General features: G+C 46.5%; 2 protein-coding genes across 2 annotated transcripts in view; both read left to right on the top strand.

The window, feature by feature from the left end:
• Positions 1-10,712, top strand: part of GSPT1 (G1 to S phase transition 1) — a 38,131-nt gene extending 27,419 nt beyond the window's left edge. The window contains exons 12-15 of the mRNA XM_030300278.1: positions 2,818-2,991; positions 3,867-3,956; positions 4,136-4,304; positions 5,993-10,712. Coding sequence (XP_030156138.1) covers positions 2,818-2,991; positions 3,867-3,956; positions 4,136-4,304; positions 5,993-6,045 — 486 coding nt within the window. The 3' untranslated portion in view covers positions 6,046-10,712. The remainder of the gene's footprint in view (positions 1-2,817; positions 2,992-3,866; positions 3,957-4,135; positions 4,305-5,992) is intronic.
• Positions 10,713-15,258: 4,546 nt separating this feature from the next.
• RSL1D1 (ribosomal L1 domain containing 1) lies at positions 15,259-24,218 on the top strand. Its single transcript, XM_030301104.2, has 9 exons — positions 15,259-15,418; positions 16,144-16,283; positions 17,558-17,696; positions 18,348-18,496; positions 18,586-18,687; positions 19,819-19,912; positions 20,000-20,125; positions 22,751-23,047; positions 23,577-24,218. The coding sequence occupies exons 1-9, from the start codon at positions 15,320-15,322 to the stop codon at positions 23,901-23,903; spliced, it is 1,473 nt and encodes a 490-aa protein (XP_030156964.1). The 5' UTR covers positions 15,259-15,319; the 3' UTR covers positions 23,904-24,218.
• Positions 24,219-26,258: the final 2,040 nt, after the last annotated feature.

Below are 26,258 nucleotides of genomic sequence, written 5' to 3'. Positions count from 1 at the left end.
ATCCGTAGAGCAGTCACAGGAGTAGTTTGGTCGTGGTGATGGAAGGCAGATTGGTGGTTCCAAGAGGTGAGGGGACAGAGAATGGGGAGTGACTGGTTAATGAAAGGCACAGTTTCCTTTTGGGGTGATGAAGGTGTTCTGGAACTAGATAACTGGTGATGGTTGTACAATATTGTGAAATGCCAAGTGGCTGCCCCTGAATTGTACAATGGAAAGTGGCTGAAAAAGGTAAACTTCACGAGTGTGCCACCACAACAGAGAGAAAAGTACAGTCTGCTGTGAGCAAGTGACCTAGTGCCAGGCCCTAGCCGTAGAGGAGGCGTCCTCGTAGGCGCGTTACAGCTGCTTGCTGGGCAGGTCGCTGTAGCAGGGCTGTGGCCGTTAGGGAAGCCTTAAAAACTCCGTTCGCTTTAGTCCTGCTGAGTCTCCGTGGAACAGAGTTCAATATTTTAAAAGACACAGATGCCTATCTTACATTAAAAAATTAATGGGGAGGTAACCTACGAAATGGGAGAAAGTAATTGTATGTCATTAATCTGAGAAGGGGTTAAATCCAGAATATATCAAGAACTACGGGGTGCCTGCCTGGTTGGCTCAGTTGGTTGAGTGTCCAACTCTTGATTTTGGCTCAGGCCCTGATCCCAGGATCATGGGATCGAGCCCCAGGTTGGGTTCCTCACTGAGCTTGGAGCCTGCGGAAGATTCTCTCCGTCTCCCTCTGTCCCCTCCCCTGCTCACGCTCTGCTGTCTCTCAAAATTTAAAAAAAAAAAAAAATACAAGTCCGCAAAAAAAAAAAAAAAGAAAACAATCGACTAAACAATGAGCAGGGGTCTTACACCTGTCTCCGAAGATGTGCAGCTGGTCAGCAGGCACCTGAAAAAGATCTCCGCGTCTCCGATCATCAGGGGAATGCAAATCGGAACCACAGCGAGACGGCGCCTCGCTCCCATCAGGATGGCTACCGTCAAAACACCAAAGAGCAGATGTCGGTGAGGGTGTGGAGAAATTGGAAAACCCTCGTACGCTGTTGGCGAGAATGTAAGCGTGCGCAGCGGCTATGCCAAAACATAACGATGTTTGCTCCACATTTTAAAAATAGAATAATTACACGATTCAGCAGTTCCACTTCAGGACATGTACCCGAAAGAATGGAAGGCAGACCTCGAAGAACCGAGAACCGATATCCACAGCACCACTTAAAAAGCTGAAATGGAGAAGCAGCCGATCGTGGCCATTGACCGATGAGACAAACGAAACGTCTGTACGTACAATGGACTGTCATTCAGCTTTTCTGACATAGGCTTACAGCATGGATGAGCCTCAGGGGCCTTGTGCCAAGTGGATGGAGCCGGTCACAAGAAGATAAATGATGTATGATTCCACGTAGGTGAGGTATTTAGAGCAGACAATCCTTAGTGCCTTTTTTTTTTTCCTTACTTTTTGAGAGAGTCCGCGCAAGCAAGGGAGGGGCAGGGAGAGGGGGACAGAGGATCCCAAGCAGCCTTTGTGCTGACAGGTAGACAGCAGCAAGCCCAATGTGGGGCCCGAACTCAGGAACCACGAGATCGTGGCTAAAACTGAAGTCGGGCACTTAACCGACTGAGCCGCCCAGGTGCCCCTTACCTTTCATAAACCAAGAGAATTTGTTGGCCTCTGTCTTAATTTTTGAAACTGGATTATTTAAAGATTGGACTGGCCGCGTTGCGTTAAGCCGTAGAAGAGTGTGTTTGGGAGAGGGGTTGTCCCGCTGGATTGTTGGACAGAAAGTAGCAGACAGTGCTTGTTAGTCTGTGTGCGGTGGGACTGCTGGTTTCTGCCCCTTTGTCCTGTTACCGTAAAGACTTTAGCTGACAAATCTGGCTCCATCTCACTTCTTGGAAGGAATTTCGACAGCTGTCAAAAAGGTCTAAGCTGCCTTCTGGGAAAGGAGAGCGTTTTGGGTCGGGGAGGGGAGAGACTGGAGTTCAGCCCGCCGTGGGGGGGAAGAGTGCATTCTGGATTCGCCGCCCCTTACCTGCCGTCACCAGGTTGTTTTGTTTTGGGGTGTGTGTTTTAAAAAGACGAATTCTCTCCAGGGGCAGAGACGGAGTAAAGTAAGGCAACGCTTGTGGGTATTGCTTTTCACACTTTTTCCCACCGGTATGCTCTTTTTTTAAATAACTGGTAAGAGATGGCAGTTTTACCATTCGTGACGTTTGGTACATTCACAGCTGTCACCGCTGTCAAGTTCCAGAACGTTTTCAACGTCCCAGAAGGAAATCCTGTACCCGTTAGTCGGTATTCTTTTTTTTAATGTATATAGTTTTAATGCTTATTGTCGAGATGGAGCGGGGGAGGGGCAGAGAGAGAGAGCGAGACGGAAGATGCAGACAGGCTCTGCGTTGAGACCGCAGCCCGATGCGGGGCTCCTCGAACTCCTGAATCGTGAGATCGTGACCTGAGCCGAAGTCAGATGCTTAACTGACTGAGCCTCCCAGGTGCCCCTGGTGACTGTTCTTTCAAAGCTTAATTGTTCAGAAAACTTTGGAGATGTACACTCTTCAGATATCTGGGGTTGAGAGGTAGTAGAAACGGTGTCCTTTGGAATCCTAGAATGTAATCATCGTAATAAAAATGACGTTCATCAAATTCAAATCCAGATGTTAGATTCAGTGTTAATAAACGTTCTGGCTCATCCACGATTTGCAGGAAAATGTGGCTTGAAGGGACCATTTGGATCACGTTACATTCTGCCGTGCAGCGTGTGTGTCCGAAAACCTCCAGTTTGGGGTTTATTTGCATGTGGTTTTTTTTGTTTTTTGTTTTTTGTTTTCAAGCACAACGTGGAAGTTCTTGGAATCCTTTCCGATGATGTAGAAACTGATTCTGTAGCCCCAGGTGAAAACCTCAAAATCCGACTGAAAGGAATTGAAGAGGAAGAGATTCTCCCAGGATTCATCCTTTGTGACCCTAATAATCTTTGTCATTCTGGACGCACATTTGATGCCCAGGTAGACTAGTCATTGTAATTGCCTTAGCGGTCTTCACCCTCCATGTGCAATTAGAATGTAAATGCTCTTTGCCTGATCACTGGTGACCCTCCATCGTGTGTAGCAGGGGAATGAGATAGGGGAGGTCATACATACATATCACGGCCACCGCGATGTCTCACACACACCCGGTCTTCAAGAGGTGGTATTCTTCGGAAGTTCCTTTTTATTTTTGGTCACCTGTTGGTAAGAAGTATTACGACCTAACATTTTGCTCAGAGCGTCTTTCCCTTGAGGAGAGCACAGCCACCTTGGAAATGAGGCTGTGTCTGTTTCTTCAGAGTAAGTCCCCTTCCAGACACGAAGACACAGGGTGTCCGTGTTCTTAGCTACGTGACCTCCCCACAGGGATGACGGAGCACGACTGGCGTAGCTCACAGAATTTTCGAGTTCTGTCACGAGCTCCTATGACTAGGCAGGATAGGTTTTGATGCTGGGTACGAGGCTGTTTACTTCTGCTGGGCCTTAGTCATTGAGAATTGGATAAAACTGTGAAGTTCACAGCTGGAACAAAACAAATGAGAACCAGCTGCAGTGCCAGTGAGTTTCTTCACTCCTCGGGGAGGAGATGGCTTGGAGAGACAGGCTTCTTAGGGTAGTCTGCCTGCTGGGTTTCTGAAGTCGGGCTGTGGCCTAGAAGATGGGTAGGGGAAGCATCTCCGCGGTCACGCTTGGATATCAGGCCGCTTGACCCAGCACTTCTAACTCAAAAATAAGTTCAGTTGGTGTCCTGCCGAGATGGTGAGTTCCACATTCCGGTGGTACGAAGTGGCTCTGCAGGACGGTCAGGTCTGTTTCACCCCAGGGATAAAGATGTGCATTGTTTTGTTTGACAGATAGTGATCATAGAGCACAAGTCCATCATCTGCCCAGGCTATAACGCGGTGCTGCACATTCACACCTGCATTGAGGAAGTCGAAATAACAGTGAGTCGAAATTCTTTGATCATTAAGAGCACCGGGGGGCTTGTTTGTGTATGGGTTCGGAGACCGTCTCATCTTGATCATGTCGGATCAGCACCAGTGAGGCACTTGTATCTGCACTCCTTGTCTTAAAGGTTCTTTCACTCGGCACTGTTGTGACCTCCTCCTTTTTTCTTGGACAGGCCTTAATTTGCTTGGTAGACAAAAAATCAGGAGAGAAAAGTAAGACCCGACCCCGTTTCGTGAAACAAGATCAAGTATGCATTGCTCGCTTAAGGACGGCGGGAACCATCTGCCTTGAGACCTTCAAAGACTTCCCTCAGATGGGGCGCTTTACCTTAAGGGATGAGGGTAAGAGTACCGCACGCATCACGAGTTTGTAGAAAACTTGGGTGCGTGTTTTGTGACAGATTCCTGTAACGTTTTATGAGCGGAGGGAATTGAACAGCAGACAGAATCGGCCGTGCGTTTTAGCAGTATATGCTGTAGTTGTAAGAATCTTAATTTTGATCTCTTGCAAGGAGCGGGCTTTGAGAGTTAGTTTATTTACTAAGCAAGACCTTCTCTGAGGAAATCCTTTGTACCGTGAGTGATTAAAGCCCATCCTGGAGGGCTTAACCCTGGAAGGCACGTTTTTTGCCATACGAGCCTCTGCAGTAAAACGTCATTTCTGTGGTCAGAAGACATTTGAAAATCAAGTCTGATAAAACATTCACTACATGGATATTGGGGGGGGGATAAAAGGGACACAGAAGCTGATGGTCTTTTAGCACCTAATTTTTACAGAGGCTTAGTAGCGTTTTTATGTGAGTGTGGCTGTCCTTCTGCCTACTTCTCAGTGAATCTGAACAACTGTGCTTTTCCTGTCTTGTGGCCGTGAAAGTCTTTGGTAGCATGAAAACACAGCGGCTCTTAGTAAATGGCTCCCTGTGGCTGATCAGTATTTCTGACTTAGGTAACTAAGTTTAAGACGGTGGGAAACCTTACATAAAACACTGTGGCTCAGCTGAGATACAGAATCGGCAGCTCAGTTAGTCCCGGTTCTGTTGGACAGAAAACGATGTGTCTCCTGCGTGTCAGCAGCTGTGCAGAGCACGGGGAACACAATGTGTCCAGTTCCTGAACCTTCCTTCAGAGAAATCTGTACGGAGACTGGCTCCGTTTTATTTTAAAGTCTGTATCTAGTACTAGTGAAGCTGGTCACTGGGTTTGTCCTGTTCACGTAACAAAATGAGAACCTTAGTTGCCGGTTAGAACCTGATAAAAATCAGTCGGCCAGCAGAAAGTAACCTAGCAAAAGTGTTTAACCCCAGAGTTACTTGTTTTCCTAAGGAGGTGCTTGGCTTTTAAGTTCTTCACGTGACCTGATGGGATTCGTACCTCTTAAAATAGGACTGAGAACCCTTCTTAACAGCTTTATTGAGAGAATTTATATACGTTGAAATTGACTTGTTTTCAGTGTACAATTTCATGAATTTTTGTAGGTTTACAGGGTATACAGTCATGACCACATTCTGATTGTGGAATATTCACAACATCTTAAAAAAAACAAAAACAGCCCTTACACCTGTTTACGGTCACTTGGTATTCCTCTTCCCGGCCAACCACAAATCTTTCCCTCTCTGCCTTTTTTGGACGTGCCATATAAATAGAACCATACGCTTTGTGGTCGTTAGTATCTAGTTTATTTTGCTTGGCACGTTTTTGAGGTTCGGCTCTGTTAGGACACGTATGTAATTCACTCCTTTTTATTGCCAAATAGTATGCCATGGTACAGGCGCTCCACGATTTACTTGTCCACACACAGGTTTGTGATAACAGGAAATGTAGTTTCTTTTCGGCTCCCCCCACCCTCCAAAGATCCACTTACTGAGACGACCTGATGAGAAATCACACCTTTGGTGGTAAAGCCAGTCAGTAATTTGCATTGTGAAAAATAGTTTTATGTTTTACAATAATCAGCTTTAATACCTCACGTAGCTTTGCTGTTAACTACTGAAAAGGGTTTTTGTTTGTGTTTTTTTAAATTTCATTTCTAGGTAAAACCATTGCAATTGGAAAAGTTCTGAAACTGGTTCCAGAGAAAGACTAAGCATTTTCTTGATGACCCTGCACAGTACTGTGAGGAAAATTGACTGCAAAAGCCTACTTCACACCGCCTTCTCTCATTTTCTGCCCATTGACAAACTTCTCCCCATATTTTGCAAAGACGAAATTCACAGCAAAAGTCCACATAATGTCAGCTTTCTCATATTGAGAGCTCTGCTATGCCACTGTTGAATTTTCCCCAGGTTTTTTTTTCCCCTCCCCTCCCAAACTCTGCTTCCTTGGACAGATTTGGCAATAGCTTTGTAAGTGATGTGGACATAATTGCCTACAATAATGAAAACTTACCGGAATTTTTTTATTTTTCATCTTCCCCTTAGACCTACTTAGTCTTTTTCCCCCAGGCAGATCATTCTGAGTGTGCGAGTGTGTGTGCACATGTTACAGAGACAACTACCATGTTAATAAAATATTCAATTTGAAATCCTTTTCGGTATTTGAATTGCTTTTGAATAATATTTTTTATCTGGATGTAACATTGTTGCATTAGCTTTTTAACTTACCAAGTAACTGAGTACCTTTTATTGCTTGGACTTTTCTAAACTCCTTCCCCTATCCACTACTTTAAATGAGGCATTTACAAACGATGTTCGTGTTTGTATTAAAGGAAAGAACTCGTTGGACCCCTCCTTTTGATGGCTGATGCATACATACAGTTAAACGCCTTTATGCGACGGTGACGCTGCTTTCGTAGGTCTGTCCCTTACGTTCCGCCAGTTTGTATTTTAACACGACTTCTTAAACACAGTAAGTTGTCTTAAAGAACAGCATACTGTCGTTTTTATAAGTAAAGCATAATGAAATTGTACCCCTACGGAAAATTCCATTCACTCGTTAAATTAGTGGAATTTGCAATAAAGACAGCATGTTGAGACCTGGCAAAAAATGCCTCCTTTAGTATTTATAAGAGCTGCATGCATCTAGTATGAAAACCCGTATCAGTCGCAAGTGCCACTTCTACAAACGACACCGTTTACTACCTGTGTCGGTAATTTTAAAGGCTGGATGATCCTTGCTGGCGAAAGCTGCATCTCGTCCAGCGGCTATAAACGAACACCTGTTTAGAGCCGCCGAATCTGCACCGACGGAAGTTAGCAGTGATCAGTGGAATCAAGCACAGTATCGACGTTTTTCTATTATTTGAAACTGACTGTTTTCTTAAATACAAAGCGGAAATTTGCTAACCTGTAATTTGGAAGAGCCACACTGGAGCATTGTGGGGGTTTTTAGATGGAAGGCTGACTTTCGACCGCAGCTGTCGTGACTTTGAAATTTTTAACGAGAGTAACTAGGAAATGGAAGAGCCGCTTTCTGCGTTTCCTGGGAGGCCCCCCCCCCCCCCCCCCCGCCCTTGATTTTCAGTGTTGCCGTTTGTCAAAGACCTGACCTCTTTTAGACTGTGGTTTATCTCGAAATAAGATACTTTGTAATTGTGTATTTAATGTAGTGTGCCCTGTAATCTTCCTCAGAAAAGAAAAGCCTAGTCAGACTGTATTTCCAGTCACAAAATATAAAACTTAATCTAATCCTGTTCTCTTAACTTTCGAATTACCATGCATTTCATGAACGAGGCTGTACCTTAGGGACGGAGCAAAGCTCTTGCCCTAAAGCTCCCTAGAACCATACTCGTGGCTATTAAAGTGCATGAAATTTAGCTAAATTTTACTATGTCTGCAAATCTCTGGGCTTTTATTTTTCGGGGAAATAGGGGAGGTCTAATCCGTACTTAACGCCTCTTTTTTGTACTTCCAAGGTAATAGGAACAGAATAGCAGTTGCCTAGATTTTAATGAATCTTTAAACGCGTAAGAGTTGTTGAAATTACTTCCAAAACTAGATTTCCATTTTTAAACTGAACTCATTTTTGAAAACCAGTTCTGTTTGCTGTTACAACATTTACACTTCGAGAATATCAGGCACACGTTGCCAAGACTCCGCCGCAAGACGAACGGATGCCGGCTGTGAAGGGCCTACGTCTGAAAAAGAAAAGATCACGAACATAAGTAAAATGACGAAAGAAAGATCTCACCGGATTCGTTTTACATTTGTGCAAATAATCAGATGCTTTAAAAGAAACCTCGCTGTTTAATTTAACCACCACCTTACGTTCTGTGGGCTTTGAAGTTCTTTGGGAAGTGCGCGCGCGTCGAAGAGCGCTGATGGATTTTAAACTCCTGGTGACCCTGGCCGGTGACCTGGTTGGGGAAATGCAGCGTGTGAAGGGAGCTGGCCGTGGGCGATGCCGGGCCCTTCCAAAGCAGTTCGGGTTCCTGTGCTGCCGTTCTGTTCTCTGCAAGCGCACGTGTGCTGCTGTGGCTGACGGTGCAAACACAGGGTAGCTGACCGCAGATGAGGGTGATACCGAAACAGTTTGTTCTCTGGCTTTGGCGTAGATACGTTAGAATCACAACTTTCTTTGCATCTCTTTGCATTCATGTTCTGGATACAACTTTCATGCTTGATTATTCATAGTTTTTTAAATTAATGAATTTAAGACAAGAAAGCTATCCTTGAAATGAACATCTTAAGTAACTGCCATTTTCCACCCTTGACTGCGGGAGAGGGGTAAATCTAGCATCTGTTTCTTGTCTTTAATTTGCCAAAAAGGACTTGTCCAGCGAAAGTCCACGTAAAACCAAACCCAAAGAGTCGGACCGAGCAGCTGTCGCCATGAAACGAGGTGACAGAGAGTAAAGTGTTCTTGAATAATGAAGCCCGTGCGTATTTCTTCGTTTGGAACTGAAAGTCTTGAAATCTGTGATACCCGGATGTCAGACCTTTGTAAGTTGTGAAAGTACAGGCGGTTCGCCGTATCGAGTGGTAATTCACACTGGTCACGAGAACGGCTTTTCCGGGATGCGATGGACTTTGAAGGGGCCGATGAGCTTGGACCGTGACGGAAGTGCTGCGGGATATTTGGGGTCATACTTTCCATCAGATGTGGTTTTGCGACCCAAGAACAAGGCGAGCCTGCGGTCAAACGCTGCTTCCGTGATGAACTCTTGACAAAACCCCGCTAGACTCCCTGGCATCTTCGGGAACACTAGTCCCCGGCTGTCACCGCTCCGCGGTCTGTGAGGACGGTCCCACGGGGCAGCGTTTCAGCTGCCCTCCTTGCTGTCAGCCTTCCTCACGGCCCCGCCACTGCGTCCCTGGTGGCTTCGCTGCCTTGGGGAGGGACTTCAGGTAGTCGAGGGGCAGATCGTTCTTAGGACCGCTCTGACCATCCGGCGACTTTGAAACCTTTAAAACCCTTTGTGAACATTCTGGTTTGCTGCACTAGAGCGGACTGTTGAACGATCTGATGTTCTGGACAGGGTTGGCCTACCTTCTCAGAGAAACTGTGCTAGTAATCCTCTCACAGACGTGCGTGAGGCAGACGGCAGTCAGAAGGATTTAGGGGACGATATTCTGTCTCCAAATGCCATGGCTTCTATTTCCTCCACCTCCTTTCTCAGTGACCCTAGCACGATGCCGTCTAATACGTCCACGCTTTGCTTCTTCAGAGATCGCCGTGGCAGCCGCTTGGTAAATAAATAAATGTAATTTCACATGCACAACTCAGACGACTTCTTGGTAGGTTTCAATCTAGCCGTCAGTTGGTTAGATTAGATTTCCTAGTGAGTGGAATCGGAACTGTTTTTATTTGCCTCGCGACAGTTCAGTGGATTCCATTTGAACCAATTTACTGCCAGAATTCAGATCGGGTAGGTTTGGTTCAACCTGTGATGGTTTGGGCTCTAGGGTACTGTTGACTTTTGGTATCCTAGAACATACTGAGACTTCCCTTCAGTTAATACGCTATTTCACATACCTCTAATCCGATGCTTCCTTGAAACGGTAATATGCTAGCCGAGCCAATTACTAAGGAATGTTCTCAGCGCCTGGAGGTGGGGGAGTGGACAGGAGAACCTGGTACATTCTCCAGCGTCAGGGAAAAGCGGATAGGCACCACGTCCGATGAGGCGGAATTTTGCAAGCAGCCGTCGGAATGGGAACTGTCTTTTCTACCTTGCCACACACGCCACTGTGCCCTTTAAAACCTACCACTGGAAACCTCAGGTCTGTGGCCAGCCAAGGTGGAAGGACGTTTCGTGCTTCCCGAGGCTCCGCACGTCCCCCCGAGTCCCTGCTGCCTCCTTCCCGCTGCCCGGGGCTCCCGCGCTCCTCAGGGGACCATCCACATGCTTGAGGTGCACCTGCGCTCTGAGCCCAAGGTCTGCGTTTTAGGGACCCCCCCCCCCGGGCTCTCAGAAATGGACTCCCCTGAGTTGACAAGTTTCTTCTGTTCTAAAGGAAATGGGGATCTCTCTCAGGCCAGGATTTAGCGACTAGGTTTTACTAGACAGCATAGGACAATACCTAGCTCTCATTTTTAAAAAAAAAGCCAGAGAATTCAAGGGAACGGAGTAGGTCTGCTGGGGTTTTTAACCTGATTCCAAAGCGTGGCAGAATGCTCTCTAGGTAGGAACGGTGGGAATCCAAGGTAGAGAAACCTTTTTCTTATGATTTGTAGCTACCTACTGTGCCTGACTTGATGCCTGTGTGAGGATTAAGCCCCTAGTCGCTCTTGCAATTATTCAAATGACTGAAGTTAAAAAAAAAAAAAATTGCTTTTGTAATAACAATAAAGATTGTCATCTTCCCTTTTGAAGGATTTGTCTGTGTGTTTACAGTTACCTATCCTGTCATACCCTGTGTGTTTCTGTCCCTTCTTCACATCCTTTCTTCCTGCCTCAGGGCCTGGAACTATCTAGCAGCGGATGTGGACGGGTCCCCTCAGCTCTTTGACCGAGGAACTTGCACATGTGTGGTCTGCTCGCACATGGTAAGCAAAGGCCTCCGTATGGCCCACGTGACTGAGTCTTAATAACAGCCATGTAGGAAGTCCGAGGTGCCTAATCATAGATATCACAGTACATGGTTTTTACATGAACAGAGTTGGGGAGCCATCAGGGATTCCGTCACAAGTACGAACCTCTATGTTCAGGATGTTTAGTAACAATCAAGAAAGGAAGGGCCCAGAGAGAAGAAATTAATGGTAGAGAGGCAGTAAACACAGTGGTTCGGGGGATGGCAACAGTATGTTCCTGCATATTCCTTTGTCTCTGTGAGACAATGAGTTCTTGCTTAAACAATCTTAGGTGACGGGTTTTGGGAATCGGTCTGCAGTACAGGTGTTTGGCACGAATGAGTCTTAAAGGCTTGCTATTAAAGCTTGCTCTTAAAGCAGGGGTTCATATTAGGAAAGTTCTAAGTGGCTTGTGAGTAACCACAGGGGTCAACACGTTTCTACTCTTTAGGGACAGGATCACCATCCCCGCACGGCAAACCCTGTGGCCTAAATGTGTCTGGGCATCCAACCACTCATGGGCACTGGACTGCGGCGTGTAAAGGCTGACCGGAGAGAATTCTAGATCTCCTGGCCCATGGAAGTGGTTTCAGAGACACCCGTTCTATCGATGCGTCTTAGAGCAGAAAAAGAGCATCAATACCTTGGACTCGGTAGCTTTGTAATGAAGAAGTAGAGAGATGTAGGATAAATGATGGCCAGGTTACAATAAAAGACGTTTAAAGTTTTCCGAATTTAAAAAGACCTGAAAAAAACCCACAAAACGGCAGTTTCTTTGACCGTGGGAAAAACCAGGTTCTGGAAGATACTTTGTCTTTAACCTCTTTAGTGACAAGCTCATCTATTTTAAGTCTCTGACCATTTATGGCCATTGTGACCATACATGACGAATTTGAAAAGTCCTGTACTGCAGTGGCACGTGTTTTCGTTTCCTTATATTCATCCTGTAAATCCAGTCTAGAAAGTGAAATTTTTGTTACCATGAATATGTATTTCCTTTAAATTCTTTCCGAAGGCTCTTTGTGCCCAAATTCCTTGCATGAAATATTTTCCTGTTTTCTGCTAGAAATAGTCAAAACAAGGAAACAAAAACCTCGGAACTGACAAGTGTGCTGTTACTCAATTACTAATTTTTTATAAGACCGTATATATTTTTTTAAAGTAGGCTCCACACCCAACTGGGGGTTGGTCTCATGAACCAGAGATTAAGAGTCGCATGCTCTCCCGACTGGGCCAGCCAGGCACCCCATCAAGTACTATTTTTTATAATATGATCCTTCTGTTAAGGGTGCCTGGGTCGCTCAGTCAGTTGAGCATCTGACTCGATTTCAGCTCAGGTCATGATCCCAGGGTCGTGGGATTAAGCTCCATGTTGGGCTCTGTGCTGAGCATGTATACTGCTGGGGATTCTGTCTCCCCTCCTCTGCCCCCTTCCCCCTCTCTTGCCCTAAGATAAAAAAAAAATGAGGCAAAAACTTTTCCCCCTCTCACTGTGCACTGGGTCCCATTTAATGTTCGTTGCACATTTTCTTAACCCATCTTACCTTTGATCTCTTAAACATTTCACTTCAGTGCCCAAATAAAGAAGCAGTAAAAGTAGTTCAAACTTAATGATTTGAGTTTTAATTTTAAAGCATTTTTACGAAAAAAGTTTCATTCTCTGGTTTAAGAGTGAGGCTACTGATTATCTAAGTCTACTGGTAAAAGTTTAGCTAGAGAGGGAATGGGAAAAATTACATATTCAACCTATTTTGCATTCTTTATTGTGTGATTATATTTAGATTGAGATTTACTATGGTGATTTAACCCCTTTTAATTGAAGTAGTCAAGTCTTTCTTTAGGTTTATTTTTGAGGCAGAGAGAGACTGTATGAGCAGGGGAGGGGAGAGAGGGAGACACAGAATCTGAAGCAGGCTCCAGGCTGTAGGCTGTCAGCACAGAGCCCAACATAGGGCTCAAACCCACAAACTGCAACATCATGACCTGAGCTGAAGTCAGATGCTTAACCGACTGAGCCACCTAGGTGCCCCGAAGTATTCAAGTATTTTGTGTTGGCTTGTAGATTTCACAAATTACTTAGAATAAAAGCAATCTCTCCATTACCAAGCTTTGTTATTTCCCCGGGAAATACACTAAATTTTCAGAAAAAGAAATTTTTGAAAGAATTAGACTTTTAGGAGTTAATTACTATTTGTAAAGAAGGTCCAGCAGACAGAACTTGTGTACGAGAGGAATTTTTTATTAAGGTAAAATGTATATCCAGTGGAATACATATAACTTTACAATGAGTTTGTCCAGTCTATACAATTATGTAGACACCCACATCAACACAGAGAACATTTCCATCACTGAAGTTCCTTTCAGCCCCCTTCAAGTTCATTTCTCCTGCCAAGGGGGATCACTGTTCTGCCGTGTTAATTTTGCCTGGTTTTGAACTCCACATAAATGGAAATCACGAGGCCCTCAACTGTCTTCTTTGAAGCAACATCATGTTTTAGAGATGAATCATGTTGTATCAGTAGTTTATTCCCTATTGCCGACCAACATTTTATATTATGAATATCCCAGAATTTTTTATCCTTCCTTGAAAGGAGGTTTAATTTTGTTTCCCAATTAAGATTCTGTCATGTTGGTTGCAAATACAGCCTTCTCTGAATTATCATTAGAAATGCAAATAAGTAAATAAACCAGACAGAGAAGTTTCATCTTTTCTGTTTATCTGATTTTATTAAAGCTATTATTAAACAGACCATTTAGTATTCCTAAAAGGTGGTGAAATAACATGAGCTCCCTTCTGATCTGTCAATCTTTTAAAATGTTTATTTTAGAGAGAGAGAGAGAGACCGAGCATAAGTGGGGGAGGGGCAGAGAAACAGGGAGGCACAAAATCTGAAGCAGGCTCTAGGCTCTGAGCTGTCAGTACAGAACCCGACTTCGGGCTGGAACTCACCACCATGAGATCATGACCTGGGCCAAAGTCGGATGCTTAACGGACTGAGCCACCCAGGTGCCCCTGTGAATCATTTTTTAAATCACAATCCAGCAATTGAACAATCTTGTATGTATAGTTTTCTCCAAGGTACAGACAAGCCATCAGCCTTGGAAATGCATTAGTTCCCTAACCTACCATTCTAGCCCCATCTCCCATCCCTCCCCTCTGCATGGCCCTTCTCCAGCCTCTTAATACCACGTGCAAACATCACCCTGCTCCTGTACCTGAATTCATGCCTTTCCTTTGGTCTAGAAATCTGGCTCGCAAACTTGAATTCAAGTGACACATGTGACATCCCTAACGCTCCTCTCAGAATACCAGAAAACGCTGATACACGAGGCCTAACGTAACAACTCATAATACTGTGCTAAAACGAATTCCATCTTACACAACATTCCAGAATAGACAAATAACAGTGGGTATCAATGATTTAAGAACATTTCTTCTACAAGCTGATGCCGGACAAAGTCACTACCAGGGACCAGCAGCAGAACATGCCTTCTTCCAGCTTTGCAATATGGAAGGAGGGTTTTTTGGGAAGCAAGAGACATGGAAAGCCCCCTACTCCCGTTCTTTCATCTCTCAAAAATGCCCAAAGCTGGTTGCAAAAAGACTAGAACCATCCCGCACGTTCACCAAAACCTCCTAAATAAACTGTTTATTCACATGATGGAAGGCCACTGGGCAGTTTTTAAAAATGAGGCAGGGCATGAGGTAGCGGCACAGACAACCTCCAAGAAATAAGCATTCGGAGGGAAAGGCAACGTGCAGAACAAAGAATGGGTCTACGAGGCTACGATTTGTCTAAAAAAAAAAAAAAAAAAAAAAAAGATTAAGTTTAAACCCATCATCCATAAAGAAGAAAAAGAGTCGTTTCTAGACGTGCCTAGGAACATCCCCGCAAGGCTCCAGGGGAACAGGGAACAGCGGCCACCACTGGGGCTGCGGACAGGCGGGGGACTCTACCTTCTGCGGCCGCGGGTGGTCCAGCCTGCACGCTTCCGCGTACCTGCGCTGACCTCCCGCCTTTCTGGGAGCCGAGGCCCAGGAGAGACCGGCGCTGGCTCACGGCTCGCGCCCCCACCGCGTCGGCCTCCCAAGGCGCGGCGGCGGTGGGGCAGGTGGGCGGCGGGCCAGGCCTCCTCCTCCAGTTCCAGGCGCTCGCTCGAGTCGCTCGGTACAGAATGAGAGCCAGGTGTCACCGAGGCCGCTCCCGCGCCTGACGACGGAGACTCGGACAGCCGGCGCAGCCGCCAAACCTCGCCGGTGCCACATCCCCGGGCCTGACCCCGCGCTCCCGGACGTGACATCAGGGCCCGGTCCCGCCCCCCAACTTCCGGCTGCGGGCCTGGGCTCGCGCGTGCGCACAGGGAGCCCTGCCGGTACCGCGCGAGCGTCTGCACGAGGTGGGAACGAAATGGAGGGTTCGGCTTCCACCCCACCCTCCTCCTCAACCGCGGCCTCAGCCACCGCTCCAGAGACCCCTGCCTCCCTGGATCAGCTGGACCAAGGGCAGGTGAGTGGTCCCGTGGGGAGGGGGGCTGGGAGGCGGGGTGGCCACGGCCGTGCGAGACGCGGGGGGCCGGGCCGGGCCCCTGGCCCTCGCCGACGTCCCCGGAGCTTTGGGAAGAGGGTCGCCGTGTCGCGTCGCGCTCAGCCTGCCCGCTCCTCCTGCGTTCGGGGAGGCGCTCGTCGCCCCCAGCCCTGCGGCCTGGCCCTCCAGGTGGATGCAGGTACAGCCTGGGGTTCCGGCGTGAGATCCACCCGGCTCTGTTCCCCTACCCTTTGACTTTGGCAGATCGGGTAATTTTGCAAGCCTCCGTGACCTTGGGTTTAAAGAAAGTGTCTCTGCTGGTCTCGGTCAGGTCCCTGGCATATAGTAATGGCCCCCGTATACGCTAGTTGCGTGTTGCCCTTTTCCTGGCATTGCCGCCTTCGCCACCCAGTTCCCGGGAAGCATGCTCCCACCTGGCGCGATAGTCGCCTTAACGTGGAAGAAAGAGGCTCTTTTCTGTAGACGGGTGCTGACTGGATCCTTAGGTGGTTTCTGATGAGTCTGACATTCCTCTGATCCCAAATTGCAGGATCCTGATAGAGATGGTTATGGAGGTTGCCCATTAAAATAGAATTTGAGGAGGAAAAAAAAAAAAAAAAAAAGGAAAAATAGACGCGAGGAGGGGGCAAATGCTAAATCATAAATCAGATTGAGAATGAATTTGTTCGTGTATCTCCACGTTGCAGATAAGAAAGGCAGTGGAAGCTCTGTTGGCACATTCCAAGTCCAGGAAAAACGCGAATGGATTGCTTCTGAATGAGAATGAAAATTTCTTTTTAATGGTGGTGTTATGGAAGATTCCAAGTAAAGAACTGAGGGTCAGATTGTAAGTTCTGATTTTCTGCCTTTGCCTGTGTTACCGGCTTGGTCGTTCTGTGTGTCTGTAACCATCGCCCTTTTGTTTCTAGTGCACATTTTGCAAATTCAAAATAAAAATATGAGTTGAAATGTGTAATTGTGCCTTAAAAAAAAAGAAGAATTCACACATGCTTAAATTTTCTAAAAATGTCACCAGTTTTCTGGGGATTGATGCACAGTTCTGTTGAATCTGAAACCTGGGTTTAGAATAAATTAATACAGCTTTTGTATTTGTATACATTCTGTTATCTTTCCATGTCACGTTAGTTTCAAGCTAGACTCGTGAGGTCCCCGACTGGCTCCTACATGCAGAGATGGTTACAGACGGCAGTGAGCTCCTTCTGGAAAACAAATCTATGGTGATCACACATTCTTCTTGCTCTAGGACTTTTAGGTCAGAGATCCCTTCTCTGCAGAGTTGCCAGACTTAGCAAATAAAAATAGAAGTAATTTTTTCGTATAAGTAGGTCCCATGTAATATTTGGGACATAATTATACTAAAAAATATATATATATATGTATATAACATGTCCTGTGTTCTCTCTGGCACCCCTGCCTCTGTGGGGTCCTTTTGTCTCCTGTCAAAAAAAAACATAAGTTTTCTGGTCCTTGTTGGTTTGTTCAGCCTTTTTTTTTTTTTTTTTTTTTTAAGTTTATTTCAGGGGAAGGGCAGAGAGGGAGAGAGAATCCCAAGCAGGCTCCCGTGCTGAGGTCGACAAGGGGCTCAATCTCATGAATCATGAGATCAGGACCTGAGCTGAGATCAAAAGTCAGTTGCTCAACCGACTGAGCCACCCAGGCGCCCCTTCTGTTCAGCTCTTAAGGGTTATGTTGTTTATGGAATCCAGGGTTTTCTGCAGGGTAAAGTTCTGAAGCAGAACTGTCCTCATGAAACCAGGTTGTTCACATTTTAGAACACATGCATTTGTAGCATCGTATAAAATAATGATAACTGCGTGTGCGCTGCCTTGGGGATCTTTGATTATATGTTAAGTCTGGTTATATCTCAAATATTAATTGATATTTTGGATGCTGGGTATTTGTGATGATTTACTTGAATCTTAAATCTGTCCAGACTGCTGAAAACTAGATGTATTTTTAAATGTTCTTGGTAGAGTATTTGCTTAGCATGAATGAAGTTTGTTGAAGTGACTGAATTTATTGTGTATTCTGTGGAGTAGAAACGTATATTTTGTCCGTTATAATGCTTTATCCCTCACTTCCTTCTCATGTATTTTGCAGGTCCTTGCCTCACGGTATTCGATCAGATTTAACAGATATTTGTTTACTTACCAAGGATGAACCCAATTTAACTCCTGAAAAGACAGAACGGTTTTACAAGAAGCTTTTGAACAAACATGGAATTAAAACCATTTCTCAGGTCAGGAGTGGTTAATATTTTCAGGGCAATGAAAAGATCTGATTCACTCTTTTGACTGAAGTGCTAAATCATATATTCCTGCACTACCTTATAATCTAGTATTTCTTTCCTAGGGATTTTAGTTTTTTGTTTTTTTTTAGTTTTCAAGGATTTTGTTCTTCAGCAATCTCTGTACCCAACGTGGGGCTTGAACTTATAACCCCAAGATCAGGAGTTGCCCGCTTCACTGACTGAGCCGGTCAGGTGCCCCTGGGAATTGAAGTTTTAATTTGATTTTTTTCTTTTCGGTTCTCACTGGCTTTGGTAGGACGGCTTCATCTTCTCTGTGATGGATGAGCTGTTGAGGTTTCTTGACCCCAGAGCTCACAGGTACAGCAGTACCTTTATTATCTTGAAGACTTCACAAAAGACTTCTCCGTTAGGTCACTGTCGTGGCTTGTAGTCACCGGTGTCCTTTCTTGATGTGGGTCCCAGCCCATTTGTGCCTCCATCGGTGAGCCCAGCTCCCGGCACGTCGCGCGTTCTCGCCGCAGGTTGACTGAACTGTGTGGCTCTATGACGATTTAAGATTCAGACCCAAGTTACCGCTTGAGTGTTTCTCCTTCTTGGTCAAGTCCTTAACTTTTGGGGTTTTTCCTCTTATGTTTCTAGATCATCCCTCTGCGAACTTTAAAGACGGAATACAAACCCTATGAAGCCAAGCTTCGCCTGCTGGGCAGCTTTGACTTCTTCCTCACTGATGCGAGAATCCGGCGGCTCCTGCCGTCGCACCTGGGGCGACACTTCTATCACAGAAAGAAGTAGGTTGCTTCGCAGTGGCTGCGTCTGAGCCCCGTGGACGTCATCCGTGCGCGTGCACTGTGCTCCAAGCGCCTGCGTGTCGTTACAGGGTTCCCGTTCCTGTAAACCTTCTGGCCAAGAATTTATCCAAGGAGATCAACACCTGTATAGGCGGGACTGTCTTGAACATCTCAAAAAGTGGTTCTTGCAGGTAGGGAAAAGGTGTTCGTGTGTGCCTGTTTAGTCTCCTGTTTATTCGGCAATAATTTTGTAAGCTGTTTCTTACGAGATGGTGTGAATGAAAACCAGATCCTTCTGTTGAAACTAAAGTCCATCCCTACCAAGCATGTCATTCTCTGGAAGCAGCTGCCCCTTAGAGCTTTCCACAGTGATGTAAATGGTCTGTATCAGTGTTCTCTATATAGGACTGAGGGTATACAGAATATGTATAGACAGAGAATCACAAGCAGGCCTCGCACTGACAGCACAGAGCCCAACACTGAGCTCATACTCCTGAACCGAGAGCTCATGAACTGAAATCCAGAGTCAGAGGCTTAACTGACTGAGCCACCCAGGCGCGCCCCCCCCCCTTTTAAAAATGTTTATTTATTTTTATTTTTAGAAGTATTTAGTTTTTGAGAGAGAGTGAGCGAGCGCCCATGCACACAAGCCGGGAAGGGTCAGACAGGGGGAGAGAGAATCCCAAGCAGCCTCTGCACTGTCAGTGCAGAGCCTGACAAGGAGCTCGAACTCACGAACTGTGAGATCATGACCTGAGCCCAAGCCAAAAGTCAGACGCTTAACCGACTGAGCCACCCAGGTGACCTTAAATAAACATTTCTTTATTCATTTTGAGAGAGAGCATGCCCATGTGCGTACAAGCATGGGGCGGGGCAGAGAGAGAGCAAGAGAGAGAATCTAAAATCTGTTGAAACCCTAAAGATTATAATGTTTCTACTTTACATTTCTTTTTAGGATTGTGTATTTAGATTTCTCATATACCTGCCTGTGCTGCATTTTGAAAAACAAAAATTTTTTTTCATATATTTTTCTAATGTTAATTTATTATTGAGAGAGTGAGAGAGAGAGCACACAAGCAGGGAGGGACAGAGAGAGGGAGAGAGAGAGGCGGGGAGGAATCCGAAGCAGGCTCCAGGCGCTGAGCTGTCGGCACAGAGCCCGACACGGGGCCCGAACTCAAGGACTATGAGATCAGGACCTGAGTCCAAGTCGGACACTTAACCGACTGAGCCACCCAGGCTCCCCAAGAAACAAATCATTATTATTGCTTAAACAACTTATTCTTAAAAACCTTCCTGTCTGCTGCCGTGTTACGTTTCAGTACCATCCGCGTTGGTCACACGGGAATGGAGGTCCAGCACATCATCGATAACATCATCGCGGTCACGAAGAGGCTGTCCCAGAAGCTGCCAGAGGTGCGGTCTTAACAGGTGCAGCATTCGGTGGTTCGCGCGGGAGAAACGGGACGTGGACCGACAGTGTCGTTCTTGTCTCTGTTGCAGAAGTGGGAGAGCGTGAAGCTCCTGTATGTGAAAACCGAGAGGTCCGCTTCGCTTCCCATCTTTTCGTCGTTTGTCAGCTGTCAGGGCGAAGCCAAAGGAGTGCGCACTCCCAGTCAGAAGAAGAAGGTGAGTCGAACTTGAAACACCAGGTGGGCTTCCTCGCAGGCATGAGCGTGGCCCAAGGAGAGCGGGTTCCGTTCGTGCCTGACCTTCCGCGGTTTCCAGAGCTCGTGCTTTTAGGTGCCTTGTTCCCGCTTTCCTCCGAGATCACTTCATGGTGGTGTGAATGAAGTATATTGAGGTATGATGTAAATATCTTGTGCTCGTTGATCATTTTTGGTTTCCCTTGAGTGGGGTGAGTCAGCTCGGTAGGGGCCTGTGTAGCGGCAGGAGGGGCTGAAAGAAAACCAAAATCGAGCGTGTTAAGAACTTTCCTGTGGACAGATTTGATGATTGCGTGAGGCTAACAGATAGCCATCAGTTTGGGTCTGTAGGCTTTTAGTGCTATCGGTAGAACGAGAGAAAATTATTTTGCTATTTTTGCTCTGTTTTGGACCAGTCTCCTAGTTTGGTGACGGTTTTTTTTTTTTTTTTTTTTTTCCAACTTTTTTTTTTTTTTTTAATTTATTTTTGGGACAGAGCGAGACAGAGCATGAACGGGGGAGGGGCAGAGAGAGAGGGAGACACAGAATCGGAAACAGGCTCCAGGCTCTGGGCCATCAGCCCAGAGCCCGATGCGGGGCTCGAACCCACGGACCGTGAGATCATGACCTGGCTGAAGTCGGACGCTTAACCGACTGCGCCACCCAGGCGCCCCTTTTTTTTTTTTTTTTAATGTTTATTTATGTTAGAGACCGCGTGAGCGGTGGAGGGCAGAGAGAGAGGGAGACACGGAATCTGAAGCAGGCTCTGGGCTCTGAGCTGTCAGCACAGAGCCCGACACGGGGCTCGAACTCACAAACCACGAGATCATGACCTGAGCCGAAGTCAGATGCTTAACCGACTAAGCCACCCAGGCGCCCCCCACCTTTTTTTTTTTTTAGCCATGTTAATCATGTTCATTGGGTTTTTAATTTTGGTATTTTAATTACACCCCCCCCATCCCCCCCACCCCCTGCTTCTGGAAGTTGTATGTTTGTTCTTTTTCACACTGGCTTTACTTCTTTTAATTTCCTGTTACCTGTCAGTCCTCCTGTTCACCTTAATTGTTGGAACACTTTAAGCACAGTTGCTTCACTGTCTGGTCATTCGAGTAGTGGAGATCCTGGTATCCCAGCCTGTTCTCTGTGCCCTTTGGTTCCTTGTGGACTCGGTCATCTTTGACCATGTCGCGGTCGTCGCATTGGAAAATTATTTGTAGAACTAATTTGAGGTGTAGGGTGAAGATCTTTCTCTAGAAGATTTCCATTTAAGTCTCTGGACCTTGGCCTGGGACTCCCTGAAGGCAGATCAAAGGCTTGAGATTCCCTGAGTGATTCGGAGCAAACCATGCCAAGAATCTGCACTCCTCCACCTCTGTTCATCTTCGCCCTGAGAGCATGACTCAGTGGGGTCCCAGCTTATTGCGGGGGGGTTCCTCCTAGGACCCCTGCCTGGTGTGGACACTGGAGTTTGATTTCTTTCCACCCACCCCACCCCCTGTTAAAACAAAAATTATTGATTAGCCAGTACTCACAGCAAAATTTGCTTCTGGACTCACTTACCCATGGGGTCCTTATTTTAGATGTCTCACAGGTAGTTCGTTCATTGATGCCTTTAAGAAAAAAAAATTTTAAGTATTTCATCCCACTTTTACTTGTTTTCATTGGGAGAATGACCCAAAATAAAAGACTGCCATTATCAGAAGCAGGACACGTGAATTTTTTTTGCCATCTGTCAGCACATTGATTTGAGGAGTTTGCAAAAATGTTGGAATTGTTGGCTAACATGGAATTTACACACTATTATGGGGGTCATTTAACAGTGGTCTGTGGTAAGGTCAGTGGACCCCTAGTTCTATAAACTTCTTAATCTAACTGCTGCCCCAGTCTGAAGTAGGGAAAAATTATCAGTTTTTTTTTCTTAAAACTGTTTTGAGATGTAATTCACATCAGAATACTCTACAATTTAGGATAATTATTTTTTTTTTCCTTTTACGTTTTTTTTTTTTTTTTTATTTGAGAGAGAGAAAGAGTGTGTGTGTGTGTGTGTGTGTGTGTGCGCGCGCGCGCGCGCTCACAGGCCAGGGAGGGACAGAGAGAGAGGGGAAGAGAGAGAGAGAGAGAGCAGGAGAGAGAAGGGAGGGAGGGAGGGATGGAGAGGGAGAACGAACCTTAAGCACAGTCCGCACAAAGCACAGAGCCTAATGCAGGGCTTGATCCCACAACCCTAGGATCACAACCTGAGCCGAATTCAAGAGTTGGACACTCAAACCGACTGAGCCACCCAGGCATCCCTAGGATAATTCTTAATTCACCTATAAATCAGATCACCTTGCAGAAGCTCTGACTGCACACCTCATTGCTTCCAAGTCCCATATGTAGTTCTGTGAGTCAGAGCCAAGTGCAATTGAGGTTCCAGTGCTGGTGTTGTGGTTTGTTTGCTTAGAGTTGCCACAGATCAAGGCACTTTCCAGAAGCTTATGAATAATGAGCATTGCAGGTTCTAAGTCTTTGCTATTTATTGACCAACAAGTGTGTTCCCTACTAAAGTTAGGCTTGGAGTTTGGTGTGGCTTTTTTGTTACTGGGTTTTTTGTTTGGTGTTTTGGTAGGAATTAAAGAAAAAAGAAAAACAAAAAGAGTATCGTGAAAAACAAAAGGAGAAGAAAAGAAGCAAAAGGCTTACGAAGCAGGCCAGAAAGGCCTCGTCGGCCCCAAAGAAAGAGGAGGCAGGCCCTGGAACTGGCGGTGCTCCGGTGAAAGACCCCGCACCCCCGAAGGAGGCCCGAGCGTGTGGGAAGAAAGAGAGCAGTCGAGTAAAAGCCCAGAATAAAGTGCAGGACGAATCCGAAGAGGAGCTCCCTCAACTGGTACCAATAGAGAGGACTCCAGCGAAAGGAAACAGAGAGGTATTTCTATTGGTGCTAGTGGCCGATGGCTTCAGTGCCCCCGTGTGTCAGGCAGGCCCCGCTGAGCCATGCGTGTAAGAGGCATTGCAAGGACGGGGCATTGTTTGTCCCTAGTGTATTTCCAGCAGAATCTGTCGTAGCAAAGATCCCAAGGTCATAGATGAAACTTACCAGGTAGACCGAGAAGCCTGGGAGGGGCTTCCTTTGCCCTGTATTGGAGTGATGTGCAGTGAACACATTCGTCTGTGTATCTCGGATTCAGGGGAGGGGTGGTCATGTTAATAATTCTGGGACACATCGCCTGTGGTTTTCAAAAGTAGGCCGGGGCAGACATTTGGGCAGTGGTTCAGTTTCTGACAGTGAGTCCCGGATCACCACATGATTAATCTTTGGAAATGTACCAGGGCAAGGGCAAGCTTGGGTGCTGGGTCCTGCCTATAAAACCTTTCAGACCTGGTGAAGACGGTCACTCTCGGAGTTCCATTGTCAGGGGCCGTTTTTCCCTGCACTTAACTCTTATTTTTCTTAGATGCAAAAACCAGCCGCAGGAAAGAAGTCTCCGAAAAAGAGTCCCAATCCCAGCGCACCTCGTGGGAAGAAGAGAAAGGCCCTTCCCAGTTTTGAGACCCCGAAGGCTGTGGAGCCCAAGACCCCAGGTAGCAGCCCGGGCAAGAAGCCAAGAATCAAAGAAGAGGCGGGAAAAGAACAAAACTCTACACTGGGCAAAAAAGACCCAAGACAGGTGACCAAAAAGCCAGGGGCCAAGTTCTTCACTACTCCTAGTAAGTCTGCGAAAAAAGCCCCCCACGCCCCCAAACAGTGGCCCAAAAAGTCCAGAGTGCCCCAGTCGACCTAAAAATCAGAGACTCAAGCAGAAGGAATCCTCCAGACTCCCTAAAGAGCTTTTTAAAAAATGCCTGGATCCCGCCCCTGCCCGGCGCAGTCTCCTCCAGGAGTGAGGCCCAGACTTAAATACTTGTTAAAACCTCCGCAAGCAATTCTGACGGATGTTTGTGGGCGTGGGAAGGAGTAGTTGTGAAGGAGACTCGTTTTTTTAAGTTGCTTTTCCATGTATTTGCTAATGTAACAGAGGGAAAATACAGTGCTTCTGTGTGGTTGCTTGTTATTAAAGTGTAACATTGGCTTCTGAGTAAACTCTTGGTGCTCCCTATCTTGTTGGTTTTCCTTGAATCCCTGCGATGTGACCCCTGTCCCCGTCTGCCATCACTGTGGGTTTTGCCTAGGCTCCATTACCCTAGTTTGTGCGAACCTTCCCAGCCCTTGTCCGCCGGCAGGGAGGGGCTCGCTGCCTGGCACTCAGCTGTGCAACTTACAAGAAGCCCTCGGCGGGTTTCGGAATCAAATAGTCGACGTTGGTGGTAGTCGGCCGGGCCGGGGCCACCGAGGGGGCGTGCACTTGATGAGACCGGTTAACAGGGAGCCGTTTTCAGAGACGCGGAGTTGAATCCCGCCTGCTAGAGACCAGAAATCCTTCTAGCTTTGCCATCTTCCTCCAGACCCTTCCTCGGCTTGTGTGGATTTGCTCGCGTGTGCCGACTCTAGGCCAGGAAGCCGGAGAGGGTGGACTGTGGATTTGGGTGACTCAAATGTGTTCTGAGGCAGTCAGTGACTTTTCAGGTGCTTGGCCTTTCCCTCGATTTGAATCAGGGCCCCCATCCCTGGTGGTAAGCGACGGGTTCCCTGTCCTACCGGAAAGGCCGAAGTGAGGCACGCTTTCAGGGATCACGTGGCTCGGGAAGCAGTCAACTTGCAGACCGTCTTCCATCAAGTTAGAGGAGCGAGAGCTTTTGCTTTTCAGACGTTAACTTACAATCCTCAAATCCTCTCAAATAACACAACTTTGTAATTTCGCTGTCCTTGTAGCTTTCAAGTACACATTTCACATAGAGGATTAGCACAATCGCTTTGAATTTTCCACAGAAACGTCCCACGGCAACAGGCCAGCCTTGTTTCACATCTTGAGACGTGAAGGTGAAGTCCTCTTTGGCGTGGGTCATCGCGTACACAGTGCTGCTCCTCTCTACGTGACCTGATGGGGGGAGGGGACAGCATTCGGTCTTTTACCTACCCTCCACCCAACCAATAAGGATTCTGCGACACAAGTGATCTCTTTGGTCTGTGGCTTCCTCCTGTTGGAAATGGGGCAGCTGCTTACCTTCCTGTCCTTTGTACATCAGGGGTCACTCAAGTTATGTTGAAAACAGCAGATTTATTTTAAACTTCTTAAGCAGGAGGCTCATTTTCTGACAACTGGAAACCACAGCTCGGGAATGGGTGAAAATTCTGAATTGCAACAAGGCACAAATCCAGCTGCTAGGTCTCTAAGGCTCAGGCGCGTCCCCAGCTGGCCGATAGGGCTGCGACCTGGGGCCGAGAGGAGCGGGAAACCGCTGCTACGGTGAGTCACGCTCTTGGGGTTAAGAGGCTGGGTGTGTGGCTGACACTATACTGGGAGTCAGTGCTGGGTTTCTGGACCCATCCGCCATGCCGTGGAGATTCAAGGGACAAAACCGGGTCTGGTGGGAGAAATGTCATGCAACCTTTCTGAAGAAATACTTGAATTTTGGTTCTTTTTCTTTCTTTCTTTTTTTTTTTTTTTTTTTTAAGGAACCATAATAACCATCAAAAAAACTTTTGAAGTTTATTTATTTTGAGAGGCAGAATCCCAGGCAGGCTCCGTGCTGTCAGCGCAGAGCCCAACGTGGGGCTCGAACTCACAAACCGGTGAGATCGTGACCTGACCTGACCGAAATCAAGAGTCAGATGCTCAACTGACTGAGCCACCCCCCCTGCAAAAATATTTTTAAATGTTTTGTATTTAAGACAGCCTCACTGTTTAGTGAAGATCACATCGTATCTCATAGTCTCCTTGAGAAATAATAAAAATGAGGGACCAAAGGAATCGGTTGAGTCCTGCTATCTTATTACCGACCCCAGACCCTTGCCCTGGCCCCTTCCAGTTCACAGGCGTTGAAGGGTTTAACCAGCCAAGAAATATTTGGCCGTTTTACTAGATGTTTGAAGGTTCTGTACCACCCACATTTCTTTCTCCTCAAATTGCTACGGTTTTCCCTGTGTACATGTACGGCACCAAGATTCTCAGCAGGACTTTACACACCATCAGAAGCCCTCATCAAGCCTTGGGTCTTGAAGGAATTCATGCGTGTGATGAAGGACCACAGATATAATT

The sequence above is a fragment of the Lynx canadensis genome, chromosome E3, assembly GCF_007474595.2.
Source record: "Lynx canadensis isolate LIC74 chromosome E3, mLynCan4.pri.v2, whole genome shotgun sequence".
In the NCBI taxonomy this organism is placed as follows: domain Eukaryota; kingdom Metazoa; phylum Chordata; class Mammalia; order Carnivora; family Felidae; genus Lynx; species Lynx canadensis.
Note: the sequence above shows the minus strand (reverse complement) of the source record. Positions and strands in the feature narration are given on the sequence as shown.